The sequence below is a fragment of the Ursus maritimus genome, unplaced genomic scaffold (assembly GCF_017311325.1).
Source record: "Ursus maritimus isolate PB19 unplaced genomic scaffold, ASM1731132v1 scaffold_23, whole genome shotgun sequence".
Lineage (NCBI taxonomy): Eukaryota > Metazoa > Chordata > Mammalia > Carnivora > Ursidae > Ursus > Ursus maritimus.
In genome coordinates, this window is record NW_024424786.1 from 43,923,795 (window position 1) to 43,941,935 (window position 18,141).

The 18,141-nt window shown below is 57.2% G+C and overlaps 2 protein-coding genes and 1 long non-coding RNA gene across 10 annotated transcripts; 2 read left to right on the top strand and 1 right to left on the bottom strand.

Annotated features, from left to right (window-relative positions):
• The first annotated feature begins 1,739 nt into the window (after nt 1–1,739).
• FADD (Fas associated via death domain) lies at nt 1,740–7,873 on the top strand. Its single transcript, XM_040639588.1, has 2 exons — nt 1,740–2,116; nt 4,583–7,873. The coding sequence occupies exons 1-2, from the start codon at nt 1,831–1,833 to the stop codon at nt 4,957–4,959; spliced, it is 663 nt and encodes a 220-aa protein (XP_040495522.1). The 5' UTR covers nt 1,740–1,830; the 3' UTR covers nt 4,960–7,873.
• Nucleotides 7,874–10,516: 2,643 nt separating this feature from the next.
• On the bottom strand, nt 10,517–16,092 carry LOC103671071 (vegetative cell wall protein gp1-like). Of its 8 annotated transcripts, none has more exons than XR_005837193.1 (4): nt 15,792–16,086; nt 14,908–15,081; nt 14,160–14,325; nt 10,521–12,750 (listed from the first exon to the last, which is right to left on the bottom strand). XR_005837193.1 is itself a non-coding variant. In XM_040639589.1 (4 exons), exons 1-4 carry the CDS (start codon nt 15,965–15,967, stop codon nt 12,051–12,053), a joined length of 981 nt encoding a protein of 326 aa, XP_040495523.1. In that variant the 5' UTR covers nt 15,968–16,091; the 3' UTR covers nt 10,522–12,050. The 8 variants fall into 8 exon arrangements, 5 of the variants coding, with proteins under 5 accessions (XP_040495528.1, XP_040495523.1, XP_040495525.1 ...); XR_005837192.1 differs by having other exon boundaries at nt 10,521–12,821; XR_005837191.1 differs by having other exon boundaries at nt 10,521–12,843.
• On the top strand, nt 15,058–16,182 carry LOC121104808. The gene is made up of 2 exons (XR_005837194.1): nt 15,058–15,195; nt 15,713–16,182. It is a non-coding gene; the product is annotated as an uncharacterized LOC121104808 (long non-coding RNA).
• Nucleotides 16,183–18,141: the final 1,959 nt, after the last annotated feature.

The window sequence follows — 18,141 nt, forward strand, 5'->3', positions numbered from 1 at the left end:
ATCCACTCTTCCTTAGAAAACTTCCTTTTCTTCCCCTTCTGCCTATAAAAACCTCGTTTTGTACGCGCAGCTCTCCAGAGCTTTCTACTTGCAACATGGGATGCTGTTTGGTTCGTGAATTATTGAATAGAGCCAATTAGATCTTCAAATTTACTCCGTTGAATTTTGGTTTTTAACAGTGGAAACAACTGAAATGTCCATCAGCTGACGACTGGATATATACAAATGTGGTCTCTCTGTACAAGGGACTACTATGGATTCATGAAAAAGGAATGGCGCACTGTCCCACGCCACAGCATGGATGAACCTTGAAAACATTTTGCCCAGTGAAAGAAACCAGGCAGAAAAAGACACATAGTGTATGCTCCCATTTATATGAAATGTCCGGAATAGTCAAATCCAAAGAGGCAGAAAATAAAGTAGTGGTTATCAGAGTGAGGGGAGGGGGAGGGAAAGGAAGGAACTGCTAATAGATAGCAGGTTTCTACTCAGCGTGATGAGAATGTTCTAAAATTACCTAATGGTGAGGTTTGCACAACCTTATGAATATACTAAAATCCCCTGAAACGTATACTTTAAACGGATAAGTTATATGGGTTGTGAATTCTGTCTCAGATAAATATATGTGTGTGTGTGTGTGTGTGTGTATCTTTCTATTTTTTTAATTTTTTTTTATTTTTTAAGGAAACTCGGATGCTTCACTCCTCTGCTTACACTCTGCAGGGTCTCCTCTCCGAGGGGTAGTAAAGCCAGGTCTGCACCTGGCCCATGAGGCGCCCTCCTAATCCACCCCTCCCCTCTCCTCTCTGGCAACCCCTGCCTCCCCCTCTCCGCTCCAGACGCTTCGGTCCCCCAACTGTTTCCGGAACCTCCGCTTTCACGTGCCTCTGCTGTGACTGTGCCCCGCCTGCACCCTTCCCCCCCAACACCCACACACCTGGCCACCGGCCCCTGCACCTGGTCCCCGCACCTGCACCTCCGCAGTGAAGCCCGCTCTAATCGCGCCCCCACCTCCACACTCCCCAACCCCTTACCCTCTTTGCCCTGGCTCTTAGTAACTTCTGGCATACTGCACAACTTTCTCATCTGTATTATGTAAGCTTGGGTACTGATGACATAACTCCCGGCAGGCGGGCACTTCTGCTCTTCGCTCCCAAATGTGTTCCCAGCACCTACTGCCTGCCCCACAGCAATCGTTCAATAAATACTAAAAGCATTCGAACGCATAAATGGCTATAACTTTCAAAATGAAATATTAGTAAAACCAAACTTTAAAACTTCAATAAACCTCTGAACAGTCTTTTCCGCAGAGAAATGCACAGCGAGCATTAAAAGACCCTTTGCACTCTCACAAATGTTAACAATAAATGCATTTATTATCGGCGTCCGCAGTGCAACACTGCCCGGGAAACGCAGGTCCACCCTCTCAGTCCGCGCCTGGGTCTTGGACCCCTGGCCACAGTACCCCACCGCGCGGGAGATGGTCTTCAGGGCGCAGGCTCGGAAGCCCTCCAACCCCGCGCCACAAGCTCTCCAGCGAAATCCCCCGGCGGCGCCCTCCTGCCTCCAGGGCGGAAACGCCTTCAGTCGGGCCAGGGCCGCATGCGCGGGTCCCGGAGGTCTCGCGAGACTTCGGGAAAGCGGGCGTAGGCACGGACTTCCGGTGGTAGGGCCAAGGACTTGGGGTCTGCGGCGCGGGGTCTGTGACGCAGACGCCGGGCCGCCGGGGCCGCAGGGGGCCGCGGGGGGCCGCCGGGCAGCCAAGAGGACGGTGGGGCGGAACGGGGCACGCGCGGAGGGCCGGGCCGGGCCCCACCGCGGCCCGCCGCCATGGACCCGTTCCTGGTGCTGCTGCACTCGGTGTCGACCGGCCTGTCGAACGACGAGCTGACCGAGCTCAAGTTCCTGTGCCGGGGCCGCGTGGGCAAGAGGAAGCTGGAGCGCGTGCACAGCGGCCTCGACCTCTTCAACGTGCTGCTCGAGCAGAACGAGCTGGACTCCGAGCACACCGAGCTGCTGCGCGAGCTGCTGGTCTCCCTGCGGCGCCAGGACCTGCTGCAGCGCCTGGACAACTTCGAGGCGGGCGCGGCGGGCAGGGCCCCGCCGGAGGAGCGAGGTGGGCGCTGCGGGCCGGGGACCGGGAGGAGGGGCGGGGCGGGGCCCGGGAGGCTAGGGGACTGACCGAGCCCGGGCCCGGCGGAGGCAGGGCCAGTTTGCCCAGCAGTAGTTGTGGCCAGCCAGCCGCGCTAACATTTTCCAGGTTCGATTTGAGCAGATTTGCTTTGAACACTCCTGGGAGACTGGTGAACTGCCCACTTTGCAGATGGGAGAGCCAGAACTCATAAAAGTTGACTTACTCTGGGTTGGAAAACGTGAAAACACATACCAATTCAGTATTTTCTCCATCAGCCCCCTTCCTCCGGCTTAATTAGAAATTACTACAAAGGAAAGGGCGTTGCTCACCTCCTCTGGATGGGAGGAGCTAGGTGAGCCAGCGGCTGCTGCTTTCGCTTTCCTTCTGCCTCTGGGAATGCCCCACTGGTGCCCTTGACGCAGTGAGAACAGTACTGAAAATGGCTCTAGCCCGCCGTTAAGTTTTCAGGATAGCCCCATAGTTAGGTTCTGCTCTCTATTCTTATTCGTGTCTTACAAGCCAGGGGGCCATGGCTGGAAGGTGAAGTGAGGAGCTTAAGATGCACAGCCCATTGCTAACTAGGACTGAACTGAGGCAGCCGTGAGTGGGTGCGTGGGTGGTGTTAGCACCTACACTCTCTGACCAAGTCCATTCTGTGTGGCTTCCTACCCTGTGCTCAGGCTTCCCCTCTCTCCACCCTCCCCTGGGGCTTGCCGAGGTTTCGAGGAATAAAAATGAGACCTGGGTAGAGCAGGGTTTCTCAGCCATACCCCCGTGTTCTCCGAGCCCTGGGAGGGGGTGATGGGGGGTGCTTCCAGGACACCCCCCATAGGCTTGAAGCTCTGGCCTGGCATCAGTCCTCCGGTCACCAAATCAGAAAGGACAGACCTGTGACAACACAGGTGTTACTCTGTAAAGACCTGTATATAAACGATACACTCAGTGCTGTGCAAACAGAACAGGACATAGAAGAATTATGTTTTCAAGGACATTCAGTGGACGGCAGATTGTTGAAATAATACATTTAAAAGGCAGTTCACAAAATACAGATCATAACATTTTAGATTTCTATGTGTCCGTCTGTGTTTGTATGTGTGTAGATACGGTGTGTTGCGGGAGAGTTCACCAGAGATTAGCAGGTAGGGGTGGGTTCATGAGGGCCCATCCGGTATTACTCTCGCACAGAAGACGGGACAGCGTCCTGGTCGAGAGTGGACCGGCACCAGACTTGTCAGGGTTTCGCTTTCTGGCTGTGCCGTTGTCTAGCTGTATGACATCAGGAAAATCACTTCGCTTCCCTGTGCCTCGGTTTCTCCCTCTGTACCAGTGGTCACAGTAACACAGGTGCCCACCTGCCCACCTCCAGGGGCCAGAGCAGAGTCGGCACACAGGCTGACGGCATCTTGGGGGTCTGTAGCTGAAGATACACGTTTGCTGGGGCCCTCCAAGCAGCATTTTGTGCTTCCTCTCTGCTTGCCCTCCATTCCAGAAACCGCCTGTTAGGGTCTGTAATGCCACACCAGCTGGTCTCAGTTGTGACCTTTCAGCAGATGAGGACCTGGTAGCCAGGGACCGAAGACTGGTGGTCAGTCCAGGCGGCTTCCAAAGATTTGGGTGGTTTTCTTGCCCCCGGGCTGCCATTTTTTTGCCCCGGGCTGCCATTTTCTTGCCCCAGGCTGCCATTTTCTTGCCCCGGGCTGCCGTACAAAGGACCAGAACTCGGGGCCTTGAAGCAACATGGAACTGATCCTCCCCAGTCCTGGAGCCAGAAGTCAGAAGTCAAGTTGTCGGCAGAGCCAGGCTTCCTCCTTCCACCATTTCCAGGGTCTGGGGGCTCCGGGCATTCTTTGGCAAATGGCCACCTCTCTCCAGTCTCTGCCTCCATGGTCACACGGCCTCCTCTTCTGTCTTTCTTGTAAAGGTACTTGTCACTGTATTTCGAACCCACCTGGATGATCCAGGATGACCTCACCCCAAGGTCCTCCACTTGATCACATCTGCAAAGACCCTTCTCCAAATAAGTTAACATTCGCAGCGCCAGGGATTTGAGGTGGACATAATGCTTTAGGGGCCACCATTTAACCCACTACAGGGTGGGGTGGGGGAGCAATTCCTTTTCCTTCCGTTGGACATCTCCCAGGCCCTCCCTCAGTTTTCCCCATTCCGCCATTAGCTCCACTGCCACCCACGCCAGCCATCACCTCTTCAGCAGGCCACCCCTTTTGGGCAGTGTTTTTGGAGTGGGCTGGGGGCAGGACTGGAGGCCCCCCTTGGGCTTTCTCTGACCTTCCCCTGGCCCCTGCTGCTGGGTGACTCCAGCCTCTGCAAGAGGACCTCTTACATCCCCAGCACTTAGGTCAGCACTGAGAAGCCCACTGGGAATGTGGGGTTACTTATCTCCTAACACGCTCCCCAGACTTCTGATAAATCATTTTCTTCTCTCCCCAGACCTGCGTGCGGCATTTGACATCATCTGTGATAACGTGGGGAAGGACTGGAGAAGACTGGCCCGTCACCTTAAAGTGACAGATGCCAAGATCGATGCCATCGAGGAGAAATACCCCCGCAACCTGACAGAGCAGGTGAGGGAGTCACTGAGAGTCTGGAAGAGCACCAAGACGGAGGAGGCGACAGTGTCCCACCTGGTGAGGGTGCTCAGGGCCTGCCAGCTGAACCTGGTGGCCGACCTCATCGTGGAGCATCAGCAGGCCCAGGGCCTCGAAAATGAGAACGAGAACGAGAGCAGTACAGGTGGTGGTGGCAGCATCTCCGTGTCCTTGACATCCTGGGACTCGGATGGGCCCGCCTTGGGGGCCCCCTGGTGACCCAGCTGATCTTCTCCGGGGGCCCGAGGGCATCCGCACAGCCCCAGCTTGGGTTCCCCCACCAAGGCTGACCAAGTGCCTTCCACTCGCCGGTGCTGTGAAGACCTGGCCGTGAGCTGGGGCGGGGGGGGCCCCAGCGCTCGAGCCACGCCTGGCTTCTTAATCGGAGTGGGCGTTCACGGGGCGCTTACTCTGTGCCCGGCAGGGTTTCGGGCACTGTGCACGTGCTTTCATTCACTTGTCACGATGGCTCTTGAGGGGGAGAGTCTCTTGTCCCTGGAAATGAGTCCCTGGGTGGGGGGAGTTTTTTATCCATGCCCCGCACACAGAAGGACCTTCAATATCAGCGGTGATCAGCATTGTTACTCTTGGGGTGGGGAAGCCGTGTGCGGTTGGCAGTGGGAGAGCTGGGAGTGGAGCCAAGGCTGTCAGGCTCCAGAGCCCACACTGGGACCACTCGGTCACTCTGTGCTGCCACAGACAGCCAGAGGCCTTGAGGCCGTCCGTGAAGACCCATACACCGGGGCAGGTGGCGTGGGGATACCTAGTGGGCTCATGGCCCTTGAGGGTGTCAGGAGGGGTAGTAAGACTGGGGAGGAAGGCTTGCGGTGGGACTGTTAGGTGCTCGGGTGATTGACACAGTCGGTGCTCTACAAACGTTAGTTCTTAGAAATATTAGGATTTCTGTGATGCCACAGCTAATTACTATTTTGTATCAAAATCATTCTGATAACAGGATCTTATAATTTTAAAAAGTGGTGTTTCTGCTTCTGTGGCAATCCTACTAAAGCTTATTCCTTGACAGTGGAAAGCTCCATAATACAAAGAATTTTACATTCCTGTTGAGCATTACTTCATATTCTCAAAAGTCCCTTTGTGGTCAGTTTCGGTACCGCTTGCCGCCTCTCTTAGGCTGAACCGTGAACTTGGCAGCTGGGCTTCATAACAGCTCCAGGAGCCACTAACAAGGGGAGCGTGTGCGCTCAGCAAACTGGTCTGCTGGAGGCCACCTTTCACCAGCTTCGGGCCCGCCTCCCGCTGAGAGGCCTCAGAGAGCCAGGTGGCTGTCCCTTGTTCAGGCCTTCCAGCTGTGACCTTGGAAAAGCCACACGTGATGTCCCGCCACGCCCACCGTGGCCTTAGGTTGCTGAGATCCTGCGCACGCCGTCCTGCTAAGCTGCAGACCAGCCTTAGCCCCTGCACGGCGAGGGGCTGGGGCTGCCGCAGGAAGTGAGAGTGACGTGGCCCTGCTCTGTAGACCCCCAGCTCGTGGCCAGGAGCACGGGTTAGGCAGCTCACAAGCTCAGGGTGCCATGGCGGCGCAGCCTGGCCCTGTGCCGTGCGCCGCGTTTCCCCGCTGCCGGCGCACCTGCTCTCTGGGCCTCAGGCGGAGCCGGCCTGTGCGTCATAGACGCGTCAGCACTGCCAGTGAGTGTCGGCGGCTTGGCTGACGGGTCGCTTTGGAGAGAAGGTTTGCTGAAAAATCATGTCCCTGTTTCTCGAACAGAGGCAGATTTCAGACGTTCTCCGTTCCCTCATGGCTTATGAGATAAGCTGCCGGAAGGGTAGATGCCAGACACCCGCACGTGCACCTGCCTCCCCCTGCACGCCTCTCCCTCCGTCATACCCTCACGCTGCTGTGATAGAGGCTTCGATGACCTGTGGTTTCCGCACCGGAAATAGTCCGTGGCCAGCTCGCTCTTGTGGCCGGTCTCCCAGTCCCCCAAGGTGTGAGGGCACCAGGTTTCCCCCCCGCACTCGCATCCCGGGTCCTCCGTGGAGAGCAGCTGCTGGCCACGCAGTGAGGGAGGAAGAGCAGGGCTCTGGAGCAGCTGCACGTGGCCTCCCCTCGAGGCCGGGATCTGAATCCCAAGACTCCGAATAGATGACGGGAGGAGAGTCTCCATCCTGCGCCTCTAGGCCGTGCGCGCCGCCCGGTTTGCGGGCCCGGAGGTGGGCAGAGCCTGGAGCCTGGTGATGCGGGGTCAGCTTACACTGACAGCCGCCCCCAGCAGATGCTGGCTCAGAGCCGGATGGAGGCCCGCGTTTGTTCAGCCCGTTCACGCGTCTGTGTTCGGGAGGCTTCCGCCCTCAGCAGCCCCATGCCAGGCTTTGAGGCACAGCAACGGGACAAGGAGACTGCCCCTTGGGAAGCACACGGTTTCCCCTACTTTGTGGAACAAGAGGAAAAGTGTAGTGAAAGTAGACACAAGCAGATAGCAAAAGCACAAAAGCTTGTATGGGCACCAGAAATGGAAAGATGCACGGCAAGTCTTCGAGAAGGATGGTTTTTAAATGATATTTATACTTCCTGCATTTTCTATATTTTCTGTAATGTGTTTTCACTGTCCGCCAGATAAAGGACTAGGTGTAGCTTGGACTCTTTGGTGGGGGTGTCCCCAGAGAGCCACAGAGCACGCGGGCTTTCGGGTGTGACCTGGGGTCCACCGCTGGCTCTGCCCCTTGTGGCTTCATCACCCTAAAACGGGACGATTCAATGAATACCAAGTGCTTGCCCGAATCTGTGGCAACTTGCTTCTCAGGTGCTTCGAAAGTAAGCAGCAACATGTCACCCAGAGCCGCGGAGCTCTGTCCCTCATGACCTCACTGCAGCGGGCCCGCCCATGGCCGCTGCTCCTGAGATGTCGCCTGTCGCCCGCACGTCTCCGTGTCTTCCCCACCAGTGATCTGAGGCACTGCTTCAAGGGAGGTCTGGGATGGGTCTGACTGACATCCGATCGGAACCAGGACCTTGGACGGGACCAGTGACACCCGCCCTGGGCACGGGAATGGCTAGAATGTTCAGAGGAATTTGTTGCGGCAGCATCGCAAAAAACAACTTCTGTTCCATTAATATTTTTTGTAAGACTTTTTTGTGGAATCTGTACTTCCAGTAAAGGTTGCTCACAAGTCATATGGTTTACTTGAAAGTTAAAGTTAGAGCCACCTTTTGCTCTTAGTTCTTTTTCTCCCGAGAAAGACAGGGGAAAGGCCCAAATGTACGTGCTTTGTGGGCGATGTCAGGCCAACGAAGGGGAGTTTCGTCAAGTGTTTCCTGGAACAGAGGGCCGACTCCCTAGTCTCATGGCCTCCCAGATTTCCCGGCTTCACTCCCCCTCTGCCCTCCCACCCCAGCCAGCCCTGCTGGGTTGTGGACATGCACACACACAGGGCTCTGTTAGACCCTTCCAGAGGCTTGCATTGGAGCAGGGTCCAGGCAGACCCTCCCGCATCTCATCTCCTTGCTCCCCTGCTGCGTCTTCCTACCACCCCAGGACCACTCCCCCACCGCCGCAAGCTGCACCTGTGAGGTCCCAGGTCGCCAAAACCACTGTGTACTTCGTGGTCAGTTGCTCAGCGTCCGGGGCATTCAATGCTTGTCGTGGTAATTGCATGACATTTTCTCCTGCTGGTTCTCCTTCCTCTGGCCACCACATCTCAGACCCCATATTCCTGTCCCTGCACATCCAGAACCCTCTTCCCACTTAGCACCCAGGGAAGCCAGGCCCTGAGCCTCACCTGCCAGGTCCTCGGTGCCTGCCACATGGTTCTCTGAAGCCCCAGACCCTTCTTGTCAGCTGCCAAGGGGTCAACACCTTTTGCCATATAAGCGCACATTCACGGGTCCAGGGTTTAGGCCATGGGTGTCATGGGGGTCAGGCTTTATTCTCTCCTCCGCACAGACTCCGCATCTCCCCGCGCCTGACTCTGGTTCTATGCCTGGCACCACGATCCACCCAGTTGCCAAAGGTGGAGACCGGGCCCCCTCCCCCTTGGGACTTGCTTCCACACANNGCACCCCCCCCCCCCCCCCAACGGAGCCCCATCCCTTCTCTCGAGGACCCCACCTGCCATCAGCCCCCAGACAAGCAATATCCGACTACAGACCCCTGACTTCTTAGCAACCGCAAGCTCCCTGCGTATGTTTTAGGTTTGTGTTTGTATTTCCATGATACCGCCTCTGAGTCATCTTGCTGACGCTTTCTAGCCACGTGATTCTGTGTGTGCTGTTTGGACCCGGCCGGCAAGCAGGGCTGTGCTCACGTGAAGACAGCCAGTCACCCGACATGTGCTGATAGAGACAGAGCTTCCCTTCTGCAGGGAAAATTGGCAGTGGAGATCCCCTTTCATCAAAGAAGGCCTGTGTCTTAAGTCTCCGACTAAGTGACACAGACAGCAAGAGTCACACGTGTATACTAACCGCATTAATTGTCAGCAAGGAACAGAGACCGATTCAGTGCTGGATGGCGTCCTCACTGAGCCTGAGCACAGGACCTGTGGATGGTGCTCTCGTGGTGTGGCTTGAATAGAATAACATCCGGGCTCTTTGAGTCACTCGGGCATCAGTCCGACACGAGGCTGCCCGATCCCCCAAACCTGCCTGCCAGGCGGTTGGTGGGGATGTCCCCAGCAGTGTGAATGTGCTGAGTGGCCCTCAAAAATGGCTAAAAGGATAAATGTTAGTACATTTTGCCACAAAAAGCAGGCCTCATTAAATTAACTGTGCTTTTTATTGTGATCTTAATCTAAATTGTGTGTCCTGTGGCCTTTTCTCTCCCTGATCTGTAATTTTATTGGTATTTTACAGTTTACAAGGCCCAGAAGCATAAGATTGGATCTGACCTTATGTTTGTAGGTACTGAGGTAACGTGATCATGAAACCTTGCTCATCACCAGGAGACCAGCTCCCTGCTGCTCTTCCCAAAGGGGTTTCTGGCTGGAGAAACTCAACTCCAAGGGTCCCCAGGCCCCTCAGGATCAACCTGCCCGGCAGCATCACGATACACAGGAGGGCCACCCGGCCCCGTGCACCTTGTCCCTGAACTCCCATCCCGGGTCCCTTCTGGGCCTAAGGCCCTGCTCAAACACCCAGTCTGATGGCAGCCTTGCCTGAGCCCCCCACTCCCCTGGGCACACGCAGGGGGTGGTCCAGCTGTGACAGTCCCGGCTGGGGCAGATGCGGGCAGGCCAGCAGCGTTCTCTCTGGGGCCAGGCTAACCCCCTGTCCATCGCCAATGCGGCACCCCCAGCCAGCATATCCCATGGGGACCGAGCCCCACGATTTGCCCTTCATGGTGCCTAGTCCCAGCGAGGTCCATCTGAGGACCCCAGGGAGATGTCTCCCACCCCCTGAATCACACAGGCCACCCCAAGAGTCCCTCTGCAGGCAGGATCGATGCCATGAGTGTAAGAGCGCACACCCCTTTGCTGTGGGCTGTCTGCTTCATTCATGTGCCCATTCATCTGTCCATGCATTCACTCTACATTCTCAGCAACAGGCCAACAGCTTGACTTTCTAGCTGGGTGACCCCCACAGCAGAGCACCACCTCCAACCCCCCTTTCTCACCTGACTAGACCCTCTCCCAGGGTTGCTGCAAGCTTCAGAGATGAGATGGGGTGTCTGGGAGTGACTGGCACATTGTAAAGGTCACTAAGTGTCATTATTTTAATGGTTTCTGAGTGCATGTTTTTTTTTTTTTTTAAGATTTTATTTATTCATCAGAGAGAGAGCGAGCACAAGCGGGGAGTGGCAGGCAGAGGGAGAAGCAGGCTCCCCACTGAGCAAGGAGCCCAATGCAGGACTCGATCCCATGACCCCAGGATCATGACCTGAGCGGAAGGCAGATGCTTAACCAGCTGAGCCACCCAGTCGTCCCTGACTGCATGTTTTAAAAGGACTTGCCCTTACACTAGCTTGGCCAGCTCAACACTCTCGAATCACGGGTTCCATCCTGGAGGTCTTCGGAGGCACCGATGCTGCCTGGGGAAGCAGCCCCAGTGCCTCTCAGCTGGCCGCTGGGTCCTGTGCGGGGTTTTATATTAGGACAGCAGGAGAGAAGAATCCCGTGTTGTCTGGCCCCACTGAAAGCCCAGACCATAAACCGAAGACTGCAGGAAATGAGATAATTGTACATGGATGGGCAAGACTAGGAGATGAAGTCATTTTCACCCTTCAGGGACGCATGGCCTCCGCAGAGGGCCGGCATTTCCAGAAGGCTGGCCTCTGGAGTCCATTGCCCGGGTTCGAGTGCCAGCTCCACTATGTGGCCGGCTCTTAGGGCGCAGGGCGAGCACAGAGGGAGGGCCTGTGGTCCCAGGCACAGTGCCACCCGGAGACACAGCTCACAGAGTCCATGAATCAGCTCACTCTGCCCGGGCTTCCTGTCCCAGGAGCTGACATTTATGTTTCAAAATTTTTAAGCCTGTTTGGATTTTCTGGTATTTGCAGTGAAGGTGATCACAGGGGAATTTAGAATATGGTAGAGATGGTGTTTCAAATTAGAAAAAAATTCAGCAGCGGGGTTGGGTGAGCCGGGGAAGGTCGTGGGGCACTTGCCTCACGCCTCCCGTGGTGAGATCCGGGGCCTGCTGGGGGTGCAGGAGGAAGCCGGGGAGTGAGACGGGATGGACGATGGCTTCTTCATCTGGGATAGGCAGGAGAGGGCCATCAGATCAAAGACCTCGCTTCTGCCACTTAGCCTGGAATGTCTGCATGTCAAGAAAACATGACAGTCGCCCTTCACCCCTTATCGGGGGTTTCCCACCCCTCCAGTTACTCCCCACCAGCAGCCGTCCTGGCGAGGTGATCTTGCTGGCGTTGTAGCAGCAGCCCGACGCCCCGTCCTCTCCGCCGTGTCACCGAGTGGGCAGGAAGAGCAGGGCAAGGACGGTGCAAGGCATTTTGAGAGAGGGGCCCGTTCACTTAACTTTCGCTACCATATATTGTAATCATCCGTTTTTGTTTGTATGGTTGTTAATCTCCCACTGAGTCTAATTTAGAAATGAAACTGTATCCTAGGTGCAGATAGGAAACAGTATATGGGGTTCAGCACCACCCAGGTTTCAGGTATCCATGGGGGGGCTTGGAAGCCCCGCCCCAGTCAATAGACAAGTTTGGAAGGCAGGCGTTCATAGAGAAGGAACTCAAGTTTAGGGTAAAGAGCCTTTTCAATGTCATTCACCTGTTTGCATTTCAACCAGTGTTTGCTAAGCACCTGCTATGTGGTTGACGACCGCAGGACAGGAGTATGTCGCCAGCTGCTTTCATGGAACATCCGTCCAGCAGGAGAGACAGACAGGCATCGGGTCATCACAGAAACACATGGGATCTCAAATGGAGGGGAGGCCCGTGGGGCGCGGGGGTGGGGGGACTGCCCAGGACTGGCGGACAGAGGCAGCCTCTCCGAGGGACGAAGGGCCGGGGGCAGCGGAGCAGCTGGGAGGCGCGGGGATACAGCAGTCTCGAGGAGCACCCAGCATGGACTGGAGCCGCACGACAGGGGCTCGCAGTGGTTTTGGTGGCAGCGCCAGCTCTAAGGTTCCCTGGGGCAGCCCTGCACGAGTCCCAGGGCGCTGCTGGTCCTCATGAGGCCTGCGAGCCCCCACTGCCCTTTACCACCTTGCTTCGTGGCGTAAACCCCTCCAAGCTCAGTTCCCTTCTGTTTTCCACTTCTGTTTTGCAGCTAGAACCTACCGTGGCTTTTGACTTCTGTCCTGAGAGCCAGGGGAAGGCCCTGTGGAGGCCCAGGCCGGAGGCCATGCGATCAGATTTGCATTTTTCAAGCTCTGGCTGTGGGCTGGACTGGAGGGCGCTGGAGGGGCCATAGGAGCCGGGTCCAGAGGCAACTGCACTGGGCCGGGTGGGGAATGATGGAGGGGGGCTTGGGGTTGTGTGTGCTGCTGGAGCTGCCGGCAGGAATGGTTCCAAGCTGGGGTCTGGCATGTGCATGGGGCATGAGACAGGCAGGTGCCCTGGAGGTTCGACGGGCCATCCGATGGGCAAGGAGGTGCTGCGAGGGGTTGGTGAGAGAACTTCGTGAGTGTGGGTGCCGGTTGTCCAGGCAGGCACAGGGGCCAGACCCTGGAAGGAGAGGACGCCAGGCCTGTGAGGACAGAGAGAAGCAAGGGTCCTGCCCCTGCCCGTCACCCCCCACTCCCTCCAGGAATCTTCTGGAAGCATGTTCCAACTGCAGATACCCAGGCCCCACCCCCAGAGAGTCTGATTCAGCCCTGGGTGAGGCCACGCATCGCCTCACCACTGCCTGGGGCACAAGGACTGCATAATCAGGACTGTGAAGTAACCCAAATGGCCCTCGGTTCTAACCTCTTCCCAGCTTAGCTGCCCAGGACAGGCCAGGACCCACGGGGCCACAGAGGGTGGTCCCGGCTCCTCCGGGTCTCCCACCCCTGAAAGCCCGGAGCTGCAGGGGACAGGGAGGGGATGTGTTCCGGGGAGCAGGCGGTCACCTCCAGGCTGGCGATGGCACTCCCACTGGATTTGGTTTTTGTTTGGGTTTCAGGTTAATCTGAGAGGCTCTGCCACCCAATTTGTAAAACAAACGGGGTGTGATTCACCCTTTGTCCTCCTCAGGAGGGTGGCGTTGGGCCGCCTTTGACACCCACGGGAGTCCCGGAGTCCTGGCAGCTGGGCCCCTAGTCCTCATGACGCCATATCCAGTGCTGGGCCCCGTGGCATGGGAGGGACCCCACTGAGGGAGGGATCGTGCCTTTGCCCAGGAGCACTTACTGCCTCCTGCTATTGGACCCCAACCCTGCATTTCCTGTGAGTAAAGTTGGGGTGCTCCCACCTTCCCCTAGGGTTGCTATGGGACAAAGCCAACGCAGCACCTGGCAGTCCCACCAAAGGTGGTCACTCATTTGTTACCATCATGAAGTGGTGACTGCCTTCAGCGCTGGAGAGGGAGGTGAGGACTTGGGGATGAACAAAGTGTGGGACCTGACGTTGAGGGGCTCCAGGTATAATGGGGGAGATGAACAGAGAAACAATGACAAAAAAGTAGTCTTAAGACCCAAAGTGATTTCTCAGGTCACAAGGTAGAGCTTGGCCTAGAACCCAAGCTTCTGACTCCAAGGACCATGCCAGTTCCAGGACACCTAACTGTTTCCAGGAAGGGGCCTTTTCAGTTGGGCTTCATGGGGTAAGTAGGAGTTCTCCAGACAGAGAAGTGCAAAGGCCAAGAGGCAGCAAGCAGATAGAGTATTGGGCTGGTTCCTGGCAGGCTGAGGGGGCTGTTTGCAGCCGGAAGGTAAAGGAAAGGCCTGGAGTTTATCTTCTAGACAAAAAGGAGCCAGTAACATACTTGAAGCAGGACAATGACATGATTAAATGTGAGCTTCACTTTCTCGGCAATGAGTGTATGTGTTCATCAGAAAATGAGGAAACGAAACAACTAGATACCTAGGGCCGAACAAGCTGGGGCTGGGTCACGGGGAAACACGGAGAAGCAGGGACCATCGCTCAGGAAGGACGCCGTGCATTAGTTAAGGCCGTCGCAGCAGCCTCGGTTGTTTCCAAGGTGCTTGGAGGACTTGCCTCTGCTTTTAGCTTCACAGGGAACCTGGGACTGTGGTTGAGGGAGGTGGTTTTCCCCTTGGGACTGGCGAGAAGTGCAGGTGCACGGGGCGGGGCGGGGCAGGGTGGTGATGAGCGTGGGGGTCTCGCAGTAGGAGGTAGAAGCGTGAGGGCTTCCGGCCTACCATGCAGAACTTTCTAGTTCCCTGACCAGCACCGCAGGCCCAGAGAGTGGCCCAGTCCAGGGTGGGGTCACAGCCCTTCCCGGCCTGCATCCTGTCCAGCGGCTCCCAGGGAAGGTGTCACTGCAGGCCGTCCCCGGGGAGTGTCCCTGCCCGGCACGGGAGCACCCCCAAAGCTAAAACAAGGCTCATGTGTGCTCCAAAAATACTCTGCTGAAAGTGCTGGCCAGCCAGCGCTGGAAATAACCCCGTCTGCTGGCTTCCCGCCCAGAGAAGTCAGGGTGGAGACAGGGAGCCACACTTCCGGTCCCCACACCCTTTTATTTTGGGACAAAGGCTCCCCACCAGGGGCTGCCTGCAGAGGGAGGGGTGGCACTGTCCCCAGCAGCTCTTGCTGGAGAGCGGTGGGGCCCAGGAGCAGGACAGCCCTCCCTCCACCCCCCCCCCTTTACCAGGTCATCTGCTCCATCACACTCAGGCGCCAGGCACTGTTTCCAGCCTCGGGGAGCAGCCAGACCCCGGACCCCAGAGCCCAGGGGATCTGTTCTGCTGCTTCCATGCTGCGACACCATGCGGACCAGTGTCCTCTCGTGGTACGATGGGGACAGACTGGTGGCAGGTCTGTGCTGTGAGGACGCAAGGGGACAATGCAGACAAGGTCAGCGCCCCACGGACCACCCTAACTGGGCCTTGGTCACGCACTTCTTCAGAATCGCCCGCAGGCCTAGCTTAACAGACTGGTGGGTTCCTCTCAGCAGCCTCCACCTGCTGATCTCTGACCTATCCCCCTTTAAGGTCGCCACCCCTGCTCCAAACCTTTCTCATTCTTCTGAAGCCCCACGGCAAGCCCCCCGTGCTCTCCCCCCACCACAGAGGCCTTGGCTCCTTTTTCCAAAGTGAAGGGAGGCAGGCTTCCCCGCCCCTATGGGCAGGGGACCCCCTTCTTCACCTGACCCCCCACTTCAGGCCTCCCAGCTCCTGTACCTGGCTCAGATGCTTTCTGTCTCCCTTCTGGAAAAAGCACCTGCCTCCTCCCGAACCCCTGCCTCCATCTCTTCCTCCACGGGGGGCCCGAGACCTCCTCCTGAGGACAGAGCCTGGCCCTCTTGTTTTTCTGTAGTCCCAGCGCCTTTCCCAAATCACGGGGACCCCAGGGCCAGCTTGGCGGGTTTTGCCTTCACCATGGACCACCTGCTCTTCTAGTTATGTAGCTTTTTCTTTAAAGTGACTCTTTCCTTGCTTAATTTTAAATTAAAGAGAAAGCTTGATGTCTCCACCACAAAAGGAAAGCAGCCCTGTGGCAGACGGCGCTAGTGTCCCCAGTGTCCGTCCACACCTTCTTGCCGTGAGGCCCCTGATGTTTAGCTGAGGCGTGGCCACACAGAATCCAGGCCTGTTTCCCAGTTCACCGGGCAGTGAGGTGTGGACATTCTCTGGAGTTCGGCACGTGAGCGGGAGCAGCAGGTGGGTGCGCGCTTCAGCATCCCCTTCCCCCTTCTGGAACGCAAGCATGATAACCGGAGCACTGGCAGCTCTGTTGGACCGTGAGAGGAACAAGAAGTTGGAAGGAGCCTGGCTCCTGACGGCTGTGAAGCCTCTCCACCAGCCCTCGAGGTTTTATCTCAGGGCTGCATTTGTTTGAGAGAAATAAACTTTTCTCACTGAAGTCACTGTGATTCAGGGATTTCAGAAACACAGTATCACTTGGGGTCAGCAGACAGTGACTATAAAAATGAATGAAAAAATAATATTCTGGACTTGTTGATAAAACTGGCTGCGTGTGAGGCTCTGGACGCAAGGGCTGTTGTCTTTGTTAAAGAAGACATTAGTCATCATTAGCCCGAGACTGTCTCCGTGTATTCAGGACTGACCAGTAATTGAAACGGGAGCCACTCTCTCACCACGTGACTGCAAGCAGGTTAGTGCCAGGTCCCTACCTCACCACTACCTAAAATCAGCGGGCTGGACACGCCCCGAAGGCTGGAGGCGCAGCGCGGCAGGAGATAGCCTGCCTCCCTCAGCACCCACTTGTGGCCTGGGACCCCCTGGCCGTCTGCCCTCCCTTGGGCCCCGTGTGCTCGGCCGTGATGCACGGCCCCACTCTGAGCCCCACTCTGAGCCCCGCTCCAAGCTGCGGATGTGTTCATTGCCCTCTGGACTGCCACATCCTGCCTCTCCCGTGGCCGCTCACCTCCTGCTCACACCCAGAAAGGACACTGGTTCCTCCTCTCGCACACATTTCTCAAGCGCTTGCTGTCTGTGGTTACGAGCATCGGCTCTGCCTCCTGCTGGCTGGGACACCGGGGAAGTTATATCATTTCTCTCTGCCTCAGTCCTGCCGGTCTGTAAAATGGGCATGAAGGGTTAGATCACGCAATACATATCAAGCCCTTAGAAAAGAGCCCAGTACGGGCTAAGCCCCGAGGACGTGCTAGGGGACCACAGCACCAAGGCGGACAGGCAGGGAGTCCATTCTCCTGGGGAAGACCTCTGCACACACAGCTTCAGCCCTGCCCGAGCGCACGGCTCACCCTTGCAGGGAACTCTATTCACCTTTGACTTCCGAGCGCCTAGAAGAGCCTGGCATACCGCAGGTGCTCGGGAAACGGGACCGACAAAGCGACAGCCCCCCACCCCTCCCAGCCAGGTCCCCCGCTTGAGCCCAGCACTGTTCCTTCTGCACCCACAGGAAAGGGCCTCCAGTGACCTTCTTCCTGGCCAGGCAACGCCACCGACTCACGTTGGCGGTTAAGTTCAGGTGGAGAAAACGTTAGCCCTGTGGAGCCCGGGCCTGGAGGTCCGCAACCTGGCTCTGGATTCAGACTCTCCTGTCTGTTTGCTGAGTGGCCCTCCGCTCTTGAGCCTCGTCTTCCTCACCTGAGAATCGGGCTGACGACCCCATGATCTGTTTGTGCAAGGGCTCAGCGAGTGGTTCTGGCTGCAGGGCTGCAGTCCAGGCTTCCTTCTGACATGGTGGCCCAGCGCTGGGGCTGGAGACGGGGCGAGTCACCAGGCTGCCCGGGGTCAAGGAGAGGGAAATGAGAGTCCCCTCTTCGATGGGGCTGTGGGAAAGTTCCAGAAGAGCATGTGGGAAAGTACACTCACGCTGGCCTCGGAGGGCTTGTGGGTGGAATCACCTGAAGGCTTTGCCACGTGCCCGCTAAGTGATGTCTGCAGCCGCGGCAGCCCCGTTATTATCAGCTTGCTCTTGAAACCCGCCCCCACCCTGGTCAGGTCGCATCCTGTCTGCGGCCCACAGGAACCGGCTCTCGGGAGACAAAGACCTGCCGGTTCCCTCGGGGTGGCCAGCTGCTGGGCGGAGGGTTGCGTGGGGACTTGGCCCGGGCCCTGCAAGCGGCGGGGCCCCCACGCGGGAGCCGGGCATTCACCTGATGCTCGCCCCCAGCCCCAGTGTGACCACCGCTCCCCAGGCAGAGCCTTGCGGCACGATTCCCCTCCCCGCCCATAGAGCGGCAGGGAGTGAAGGATTTCTGCTGAAGGGAAACTGAGCAGCAGGGCCAGAGAACGCGTCCCTGGACAGCGTTCCCGGCGTCCGTCTGGCCAGCCCTCTTAGTCCCTCATCTCGGAGAACATGAAAGGCCACAGAGGCAGGGAACCCTAGCCTGGGGTCCCTTCCGTGACCCCCCTCACTGGGCTGAACGGTGCTCCACAAAAATTCATGCCCC

Bases quoted from the DNA above. Each gene is read 5' to 3' on its own strand.
- FADD (XM_040639588.1), top strand. From the start codon at position 1,831: ATGGACCCGTTCCTGGTGCTGCTGCACTCGGTGTCGACCGGCCTGTCG. The intron at 2,117-4,582 runs GTGGGCGCTGCG...TTCTCTCCCCAG, and splicing joins GGCCCCGCCGGAGGAGCGAG to ACCTGCGTGCGGCATTTGAC.
- LOC103671071 (XM_040639589.1), bottom strand. From the start codon at position 15,967: ATGCTTGCGTTCCAGAAGGGGGAAGGGGATGCTGAAGCGCGCACCCAC. The intron at 15,082-15,791 runs GTGTGGACGGAC...GCGTCCTCACAG, and splicing joins AGGGGCCTCACGGCAAGAAG to CACAGACCTGCCACCAGTCT. The intron at 12,295-12,434 runs GTAGGTTCTAGC...GGACTCGTGCAG, and splicing joins GACAGAAGTCAAAAGCCACG to GGCTGCCCCAGGGAACCTTA.